The following is an 11,048-nucleotide window of genomic DNA, read 5'->3' as shown; positions in this document are numbered from 1 at the left end:
GCTGGAATCACTGAGGTTTCAAGAAGGATTTAAACGATACCAGGCACTGGGAAAGGAAAAGAAGAAAATAAAAATGAAAAATGAAAAACATCATCTATGACTCTCCTGAAGCAGGGACACAATTTGCACGGATACATTCAAGGAGATAACTACACTGTTTTTAATAAAAAAAAAAAAAAAAAGAAAAATCGCCAACAATTATACATTGTTGACTTTGTACTTTCATCAAGTAATACCAGGAAAAGCATATGGAACATTATGAGTGCAAAATACGTTTTTTCGTATGTGTCAAATGAAATGCAAACAGCGGTGACTGGCGAGTAATATGAGCGTGAACAGTAGATAGTGCAGGAGGGTGCTACTACTCTCAGTATAGCTCTGAGAGTAAGTAACCTCTCCTTAGTTAAGCAGTGCAGACAAATGAAGACTAAAATACCAACAAATAAACAGCTTTTCTCTTGCCACTGAAATGTCACTTATGCATTAATCCAGATTCATGAACTACTGCCAGTTGCTCCAGCACACCTTTAACAGTCATTCAAAAGAATTAAGAAACAAATTTATTCTTAAAATGTAGAAAAATAGCACAGGAAATATTAACAAATAATTTATGACAAAGTTGCTCAGTAGAAGTTATTACTAAACAGAAACCACCGGTTCGTTTCAATAAAGCTTACATTCAGTCTCAGTTTCAGTCTGAATCACCCCATATTATTCTAAAATTGTCCCATTTTAGGCCTCCTAATATATGAAATTAGCATATACTCAATTCCGTTACCTGGGGAAGACCAGGAATCAGCAGGGGTCGGATGGCTACCCTGAGGTGCCTAATCATGCTATGCAGCAAGTTTTGTAGACAAAGTATGCTTAACAAAATCACATAAGCAAACACCTTGTTAATTAAGCTACTGTCACAGCAGACAAATGGCAGCAGACCGCAGCATAAGAAATTAAGGCTAACGAGCTATATTGCAAATTCTCTTTCTGATTAAATAATAAAAATTCACTTCTGATTAAATAATAAGAATCAATTTCTGTCTTTTAGCAATCTATCAATCTAAACACTGTTTCAAATGTGACCTACAACCAGGATTTGTGTATTTCATGGCATTCTTTTTTTCCCCTCCAAGAAGGTTAAAAATCCGTAAAAACATCCCAGGCAGTACAATACAGCAACAGCTGCCCCTCTCACCAGTGTTTTCGTGGTACCAGTTAGAGCAACATTTGTCTGGAGTTAACATCCCTGCATCAGAAATATTTATATGTACTTGCCTCCAAGTGAACAGAATGTGCCCTCTTAAAAGATCCTGTTACCATTGTACAAGTCTGGCAGCATCACCCCAGGCTGATTCACTTTGCCTCTCCTGTAAGATAAGTCGATGCAATCCAAATTTGCAGCTATTGATTTTTTAACTTAACATTTCCATGGCTACAATATTTTTGTTTGTTGGCATTCATTATCAGAATAGCTACTAAAGCTAGTCCAACTCCTAAACTTGGAGGGCCACAAGGACTGAACTCCTGAGCAATTCCAGAAAGCAGTGGGGCAACTATACGTCCCACTGATGTCACAGACTGTCCAACACCTAGGAGCGTACCACTGGCCTCATTCCCACCAATGGTCAATTCAAGATCGATGATACAAGTACGACCTATAGTAGTTGAAAAGGCTAAGAATGTGGAAGACAAAACGACCATCCATATGCTCAGCGCTGACGCGTACAGGAGAATCAACGTGCAGGTAAGAGTGCTGGAGTGCAACAAAATTCTGTAAGTGTTGTGCTGATACAGTCTCGTTATTGGTCCGAGCAGACAACCAGCCAGGACTCCAAGTGCGCTGCTATAACTCATTAGGTATCCAGCAAACAAGGGTTTCACCCCAAATCTCTCATCCAAGGCCAGACTAAAATTGCTGTAGTACAGCAGTATAGCAACAGACATCAGCAACCGCACTAAAAATATATCCCACAGATCAGAGCACGCGATTCCTTTAATCCTCTTCATCACTGTTGCAACTTGGACCCACGGAGACCAGAAAAGACTACCGCTTGTCACAGCTCCATTAGTTGCTGATTTGGAGTGCAGGTCACGATTTGTTTTTGCTGAGAAACTGTCGGTTCCTTTCTTGCCTTGTTGACGTTCCCTATTGCCAGCGTTTTCTTCACTCCAGGGTAACATCCAGACAAGACCTATATAGATGAAGAAATTAGTTGATTTAATTCAGTTGCATTAACTTTACATGGAAGACATTAGTCTGACTGTAACATTTTACTTAGTGTAAAGATCAAAATTTAAAAAAGGGCTTCCAATGATCATTTTGCTTTAAAAAATTACAAAGATTAAGTCTACTCTTATTTACAGTATCAGTTCAATTCTAAATGTGGTGAAAGCAAGGAAGGAACACACTGAGATGCCATATTCACAACATAACAAATCTAATGGCCGAAGTCAAAATTCTGATTTCCAGTCTTCATCTTTTGGCACATTAAAAATTCCCATTCCTGTGTCTGAATGTAAAAGTGATATATACAATACAATGTGGAGGTTAGCTGTTTCAAAAGTTTCACCCGTCCACCCAGGTTCAAATTCAAAGGGTAGTATCAGTATACAGAACATGTATGCCATAGATGATAAACACACCATGAATTCAAGGTATTACAAATGGCATAAAAAGACAAGAGTGGGGAATGAAGGGACCCAAGATGCAAAATACCGCATACAACTTACCAGCATTCAGAAGGAAGATAGAAGCACAGATGAAAGACGTTAGATAAAAGCCATCTTCCAACTCTGTAAGGTAGCCACCAACAACAGGCCCCAGAATGAAGCCCACACTAGAGGCTGCATTGAAGCGTCCCATTACTAAAGGGCGGTCTCTCTCAGAAACCAAGTCAGAAAGCAGGGCTTTAGAGATGGAGAGCGTGTGTTTGAAAATACCTGCAACATAATATAAACAAGATAATAAACATGTACCACTCAGTCCAAAGGATCTTAAATGACAGAAGCTATCTGATGTATCAATTTTCAAAATCTATTTTTAAGATTCCATAAACCACAAATTCTTCAATGCTAGAGTCATGCAGCACGTTGGGCCATGCCCATCGTCCTGGCTGTTCAAGGATTTGGCCTTAGGAATCAAAATTATTCATGCATCTGTGTTGAAGGAGTGCTCCTGCAGCCCTGCTGAAAGAAGCAGTAACTTAGCTGAGTGCTAGAGCAAACTAGGAATAAAACAGCCGCTAAAATAGGAACTTGTGGGTGGGTAATAGTGGAGTAGGAACAGCTTGTTTGTTTACGAACATAGCGCTGCACGAACTTTGCTCAGTATGGAGATTTCCATGATTGTAACATACCAAATTCATACAGGAGACTGGTGGGTGGCAAAAGATAAGTACAGAAGGGTAAGCATACTGCAAGAATACTAATAATGCATCTTTTATGTTCCTTCCCTCTGACCAGGGCAATGCTGTCACAGTCACAGTGCTGTTAGCATTAAAAAGTATTACCTCTACTAAGTAATCAAATTATCAACCAAATAATTCATTAGAAAATTGTCTTTAAATTAGGAAAAAACATAAACAGTTCCTAAATCAAGAGTATGGACCATGGAAGTGCCCTTTAGTAGATGTGTTCACAGTAATAGCAGTGCATATTATACCAGAATACATGCAAAAGGTGTTCTGCTATTATAAGAACTCCGATACAAATCCTGGCACAATTCTGTGCTGCAAACATACATGCTTTTGCACAACATAAATATTCTGTTGAAGCAGTGACCTAAAATTTCAGCCAGATTTTGTAGTATCACTTTGAGGTATGTTTTCAGCATGAGAAAAAAACCAGTAACGCACACATCATTCCATTCCCCATTGCAAGTGCAGGCCAAGATTTCCAGCAGTGGTCTGGTATACTGTGTACCTGTTATGACTAACCTTAAAATAGCCTCTTTCATGGAATTGCTGCACTCCTATTCTCATAAAATTCAGACACTCAAGGTGGCATAAAACTTGTGACAGTTTTTGAGTATTCATTTCAAATTATTTTCAGAAAAAAAGTCAAAAGGTTTGACTTGTAGGGATTTTTTTTTTTCATTACTAGGGTTTAGTTGGTGCTACTGGATGATGATGCTGTGTAGCCATCCACATACCACAATTTCAGTAGCAGTAATTCTCAAGCTGAGACTACAGGGAATTTAAACCACAGAATGCCAAGCATTTACTCACCTACAGGGACTCTAGAAAGGGCAAACAGGAAGACAGTGGTGGATGTTCCAAGTAGGAAGTAACCCAGTGCACTGAGAAGAATACAAGCAAGCAGGGAACACCGTCTTCCTACTATATCACTCCAGCAGCCCTTTCATAAAGCAGAAAATTGAGATTAGCTTTTTATAACATTTAACAATCAATACTTCTAAATTAAATTAAGAAAAGAGATCAAAGGAGTGCCAATGAACGCTTCATAGGCTTATTACACAACTTTCCTAAATGGTCAAAATCTATAAGTGATGAGCAGAGTTCTGCCCTGCTAGCAGTGTACCTGCTGAAACTATCATTCTATTTAATGTCATACATACAGGTTTTTTTAAAATAACATCTCTCTCAAAAATACAATCCTGCAATAAACACTGTGAAATATTAGTAGTAGGGGTGCTCTGAAAATGTTATCACAACCAACCACAAATATTTCTTTCCAATAGTGGTCGCGATGTACTAGACACCGGTTGAGCATCCTAAAAGTAATGATCTTAGCTATGAGGTGTTTGTCATCTGAGCGCAGACAAGTAGGAAGTATTTATGAGAAGGGCAAACAGTAAATGTGCATGTAGCATGCTTACAAATCGGCTTGATTCCAACAGGAAGTTTTTTAAGAAAGCAGGCAATTCTCATAAGATTATAAAAGCAAGTTATCCTGGGTGGCCTGCATAGAAAACCCTGAAACAGTTTTTTCATGAGATGCCCAAAATCTGCTCTCTTGAAAGTCAGGAGGTACCAGGGTAATATTAAAGGTGCTCCTGGTTAAATATAGGCATCTAAGGTATTGATAGGTAAAGCATTCATTCAAGAGGTTCAGCCTTGATGTTTAGTCTCTGCGTTCTTGCTTAGATAAGGATGTAAAAAATCAAAAGTTAATAGAAAATAAAACCAAGCAAACTCACAACAAATGTGCTGGAAAACAGCTGCATTATACCGTAGAGAGATCCTAAAACAAACAAGTAAAATACCAATGTTAAAAATTAAACTGATTTTTTTAAAAAATGAAAACGGCACAAATTTTTTAAATGCTGAAACATGAGAGAAACTCTGGAAATAATTTACTAGCAGAATAGGAAGAAGGAGCAGGACAAACCAAAGATGGAGTTTAGCACATAACCAAGGAAGTATTTTCTGCTGAAAACTTGTACTACTATGTAATGAAGAAGGATGTTGCTTTGTATGGTGTATCAAACAAAACAGATCTTGGCTTTCTCAGAATAAGGACAGAATTTCATTACTGGGAGGCACTAAATACTTTCCTCTTTGCACTTCAACCTATTACAAGGCACCACAGAAGCCCCGAAGAAACTACAAACCCTACTCTCTCATCTTGGAGGCTAAAAGTTTAGCAGCAGTTAGTAACAGAAGAGAAGCAGCAAAAAGAAGCAGAGAGAAACATATGCCAGCCTCTTTCATTTAAAAGAATACACCTCAAAACCCAGATTCTTTTAAAGTTAAAAATCAAAGCAGACTGTTGAAATGAAAACATAGTTTTGATGAATTGCTGCTTAAAATAATACTCTGACAACTCAGAACAGAACCAGAATTATTTCATGAAAAGTGCTAATTTCATCCAAAATAAAAAAGCATGGTAGTCAAAACCTGAATAACAGAGCCCCTGTCAATCACACGTAACTATAAAGAATATCATACTTGTATCATTGCAAACCATAAACAGTACCATAAGATATAAATAAGAACTTTAAAACCACAGAACTTCATCTTACCACTTTATTTTTAAGATAAAATTCCAAACATTCAGAATTTACTTGTAAATACTCCCTAAAGATGATAAATATTTTGCCAAAAGCCAGCTGCAAGGAATGTAATCAAACTGGGGGCAATCACAGTCTTTGGAAAGTTCAGGAGAACCAGCTTCAGAAGTTCTGTTTGCAAAGCCTATAAATAACAATAAAACTAAAAGCAACACCTCCAGCTCTCAAAGTTGCTGAGCTGTGAATTCTTGGATGCTGGAAAAGCATCCGTACAAGTATTACTGCAAGACTTCCTTGTTTGATCCAAGAATGCTCTTTCCCAAGCACCTGCTTTTGGCTACCGTCAGTATGCAAATTTGGACAGGTCTTTGTGTCGAACACAGTATGGCTACCCTTACAGTTTTACTTGGAATTTGGCATTACTTTTCATTATGCTACTAGCAAGGAAGAATTATGTTACAATGTCCAATTTGCAGTAAGGCATAATGCAGTTCACATTATCTTATTCTTTGGTAAATCAGTCAAGTACTGCAACTCACCTATTATTCCGGCAACTGTATGACTTGCTCCTAGAGATTTGATATGAAGGTTCATTAAAGGAACAACCATGCTCACACCAAATAAATCCTGAAAAGAAGGTAGGAAAATTTTTAATAACAGATCAGTTTTACAAAGGTGATGTCTTAATAACAGTCAATATGTTATAAAAAAAAAATTAAATCATTTCCATATCAAGACAAGATTAAAAGAAAATTTTTCACGGCCAAAGTGGTATGTTGTAACCTCTACAACACACCCAGTTGTACAATATTACAAAACCACATAAACTGAAAGATAAAGGATTGCCTCACAGAGGAGTTAAAACTATGAAAACAGCAATCCTCTTCCCTCCCTCCAGATACAACCATTCTGAAGTTATATATTTAAACGTTAAATATTCCTTTAATATATATTAAACTTGATCTGTTCAACAAGAAAAGTATTTGGTACCAGTATTTTAAATTCAAAGTGGTCTGTAATTTCAATAACCTAAAAATATATTTTACTTGTGCAAAGAGAGTATATTTGGAAAATCTACAGTATTTTAACTCTCAACCACAATGGGGAAGAGGCTATGATAGATCTAAACCTAACTACAGACTGCCTTTGTGTATAACTTTAGGAATGTAGTGAAGAGACAGAAACATGAAAAAAGAAAAAAAGAAAAGCGTAAGTGAAAAACATTTTGTAACAGGAGGGCAAAGGACACTGCCCATTCTGAACAGTACAAGGATCTCCTACTTATTCCTTTTGATTTTTTATCTTTTGTTAAGGCAACCACATTGATCCAATAGTTCTTTCACTAATACTATCCGGCACAGCATACAGTGCCAGAACAGAATCTTACAGAACGCCTACTGGAACAAGATCATCTTTTACCAGTGACTGCTTGAGTTGAACTAGGCTTCCTACTACATCCAAAGCCTGAATAACTGTAACAATGCGTATCACTAAGTAAATTCTCACGGTCTGTCATTAAGTGTCTTTTGATGGCTGAAATTAAGACTTGCAAGGTTAGAATCATTATTGAATACATTAGCATGAGCAAACAGCACACGACTTATGAACATCTTCGATAACACAATCTTAGGCGCCATCTGCGAACCTGAAGAGAGGTTCAGTGACCTCATCCAGGTCATCGATAGAGACATTAAAAAAGAACACGTATCAGAATACATCCGGGTAGTACTGGACTTGTCATAAGCATGCAGGTAGAGCAAGACCCATCAAACACTATTGTAGATGGGTAGTTATTTCTCATTTCATCTTTATTTTCTTACATTGACTGCTAAATACCCTAATATTTGCCTGGTTACAGGAAGCTTGCATCACAGACAACAGTTCTTTATTATGATATTTCACCACACTCTTACACACTCTGAAAAGCTACTCGCTTCTTGTTTGATTTCAGCATGGACTCCAGCTCGGTGTCAGCAAGGTATTACAGGGCTGGGGAACCACACTGTTTGAAAGTGAGCTAAAGAGCAAAGCTTGTTCTAACACACCTTCTCCTGGAATATTTGCTCCAGAAGCCAAACCAACCAACTTGACTGTTTCTACTGCCCAACCCGAAGGCAGGTAAGAGAATATATCTACATTTCATGGTGCAAATTTCTGCTTATTTTGTATTCAACTTCCAAGTTAACCCTTTTGATTTTAGATTAATTAAATGACATCTTCCTGAGGCTCATGAAATGATACATAATACAAACTGTCTTTAAAGACTGTAAGGGGTTTTTTGCGGGATTTTTTTTGTGTGTGTGTGTGTGTGTGTGGTTTTTTTGTTTGGTTTTTTTTTTTTTGGAGGGAGGTTAGAAAATGCGCAGGGTTTGATTGTTGTTTTGGGTTTTTTTTAGGGGGTGTGGTGGGGGGGTAGTGTTTAGTTTACACTAAGCACTGGTACATGAAGAAACAAGGACGAGCTCTCTGATAAGCGTAAGGCGACACTCTGCGTTAAAGGGCGCTAAGCAATTGCATTTTCCTTCACTTTTCTATCAGGCTGCACGACCGTCGGCAGGTTAACAGCAAAACCGCCGCTACAGAACACATTCAAATTCAAAAAAATCGGGTGAAGCGATGAAGCGATGCACCCCGGAACCCAGCAGCCTCAGCCGGAACGCAGCCCGGCCCCGGGGCCGGTGGAGCGGCAAAAGACACCGGCGAGGAAGATGAGGTGCGTGGGGCGGGGGGTGCCCGCCCGACCTCGGGCCTCCCAGCGCCTCCTGACAGCCCTGAGGGGACTCGCGGCTCCACAGCCGGCTGCGAGGCCGTCCCCACCTCGACCACGGCCGGGCAGCGGGTGGTGTGGGGCGCCGAAGGGACGACTCTCCTCACGCAGGCACGGCCGCCCCGTCCCAGGCCGCCCCCGCCCCACCCCGCTTCCCCGCTTACCAGGAAGCCCACCGCGTAGAGGCAGCGCACGAAGCGGGTGGACGCCGCCGACGCCGGCCTCCCCGCTGCTCCCCGGCTTCCATCCTCCCCCTCCACCTCCTCCATCCGGCCGGCGGCGGCCGTGGGCCCGCGCCCCGTGGCGGCGCCGGCGCCGCTGGGCATGCGCAGTGCGGGCGGGGCGGTGTGAACATGGCGGCGGGGCAGGGAGAGAGGGTAGGGGATGAGGGGAGATCCTGGTGTTTTGTTGGTGTTGGCGAGTGTGTTCTTCGTGTTTCTTCATATTTTTGGGCGAATAGGAGGCGGAATAAGGATCCCTGCGGGTGTCGGAGGCCGTCGGGATCCCTGCCTGCCGCCCCCCCCCCCACCTGTAGGACTTTGCCCTTGTTGCCTGTTTGTACGTGGAGAGTTTTGCAAGCCCTCATCTTGGGGCCTGGGGCTCTAAGGAGAGCAGGACGAGCTGACACAGGGTGGAGGGGCTTTGGAGGCAGAAATACGCCCTGGGAGCCTGGTGGCGGGTCGCCTGGGCCGTTCTCTCTCGGTTGCTGCTGACAAGTGGCTTTTGAACCTGGGCACCTCCTTCATGGGGACAAGTGGCCGTGTCCCACCACTGCTGCTGTTGCTTGTCCCTCTCACGGGGCTCAGCCCGGTGCCTTCATGAAGTGTTTCTGGTGTCAGAGTGTTTTCCTGCCTTGTTACGTGGCTGGTGGTTGCGGCACTGAGCCAGGGAAGAAGGGCATCCCTCTTTCTGCCAGGCACGCTGCTGTGCTGCATTCCCATTAAAGTCAGGGATGTTGGAGATGTGGAGTTATGGATGGCTATTATGTTATAATGTATTTGCATCCAAAGAAGTAAAACAGCAGTCTTAAATCTCTGAGATGCACAGGTGGAAGTGATTGTCACATGTAAAATACCGTTATGTTTGAGGCAGAGGTGATTTTTTTTTCATGTAGCGGCTAGGCCCGGGATCAATGAAAGGGCTGCGGTTTTAAATACTTTTTTAAAAAAAAAACAAAAATGCACAAGGAACAACTGAACTAGCAAACAGGAGATGTTTTAACTTTTTTTTTTAATTATCATTAAGGAGAAGCTTTAGAAAAACAATTACTTAAATTTTAAAAGCACCAGTTGATAAATTTTGAGAATGATCAATCAATAACTGACAATAGAATAGCCATAGTTCTATCTTCGTGTTTTCAGAAGAAATAATTATTACGGGATGAAGGGTTTTCTACAGATTTAGGTCACAAAAAAGGAGAAGGTAACGCGGGTTTCCTTATGGTTATGAAGAATTAAGCTCAAACCCCTCCCCCCCCAAAAAAAAAAATGGAAGACAGACCTATTTCTAGATACGCAGCTTATTTATAAGATACCAAGGCAGAGCTTAGCGTAGCATATCCATAGGGACAAAGAATTTGTCAGAGTCTCCAGAATAACTCAGTTGTTTAATATCCCAGTGGCTGTGATATTCTATAGTTGGCTTAACCAATACATCCCATTAATTTAGCTCTCTAAGGCCACTTTGAATAACAAATCCTCTCAGTGAGATTTTTAAAATTCTGGAATAACATTAATGGAGATCGCAATTGCATGCAATTTCTCTGAAATGGACAAAACGGTTACAAGATATTGAAATATCAGAGCATCGTGGGAATTGACACTACATTGTCTGATCGATAGTGCGCTAATTTTACCCCCTTGGTCATTTTGACTCTGACAGAAGAAATGGAAAAGGCCTGAAGATGTGTCGGAGGAAACTGTTGAAGAGGTGGATGATGTTGCAAGGGTTTAGGTGCTGTTCCTGGGGTATGAGGCGGATTGACTTTTATGCGAACACTGATCCCAAGTGAAATTTTTGAGGTTCTACATAAATGTCAGTCTCTGCCGTAAGTCTCAGAAACCAGAGTTAGCAATTCTGCATTCTTCTGAGATTCTGAAGATCAAAATGATCTAATATAATGGGGACAAAATAGCGTAGACAGGAATATTGAATTGCCTGACAATGAAAACTCTTTCTTAGTTATGTCTATTATTCCAACCTACCTCCATGCAGGACAGCTTGTAAAGCAGAGAATAACCGAACTTTTTGATGGTCTGATAACATTGTCAGTGCAAACTGTTCATGTAGGGGAAAAAAAAAGTATTTAGAAAA

The 11,048-nt window shown here is 40.6% G+C and overlaps 2 protein-coding genes across 2 annotated transcripts in view; one reads left to right on the top strand and one right to left on the bottom strand.

The window, feature by feature from the left end:
• Positions 1-537: 537 nt before the first annotated feature.
• On the bottom strand, positions 538-9,053 carry MFSD9 (major facilitator superfamily domain containing 9). The gene is made up of 6 exons (XM_054216840.1): positions 8,900-9,053; positions 6,508-6,595; positions 5,156-5,199; positions 4,224-4,353; positions 2,728-2,937; positions 538-2,189 (listed from the first exon to the last, which is right to left on the bottom strand). The coding sequence occupies exons 1-6, from the start codon at positions 9,002-9,004 to the stop codon at positions 1,399-1,401; spliced, it is 1,368 nt and encodes a 455-aa protein (XP_054072815.1). The 5' UTR covers positions 9,005-9,053; the 3' UTR covers positions 538-1,398.
• Positions 7,932-11,048, top strand: part of TMEM182 (transmembrane protein 182) — a 36,009-nt gene continuing 32,892 nt past the window's right edge. Inside the window, exons 1-2 of the mRNA XM_054216866.1 lie at positions 7,932-8,086; positions 8,507-8,681. The gene's annotated coding sequence lies outside the window, so the exon portion shown is untranslated. The remainder of the gene's footprint in view (positions 8,087-8,506; positions 8,682-11,048) is intronic.

This window comes from Rissa tridactyla, chromosome 1 (assembly GCF_028500815.1).
Source record: "Rissa tridactyla isolate bRisTri1 chromosome 1, bRisTri1.patW.cur.20221130, whole genome shotgun sequence".
Taxonomy (NCBI): domain Eukaryota; kingdom Metazoa; phylum Chordata; class Aves; order Charadriiformes; family Laridae; genus Rissa; species Rissa tridactyla.
The sequence above is the reverse complement of the archived record's forward strand: the minus strand, read 5'-3'. Positions and strand labels throughout refer to the sequence as shown.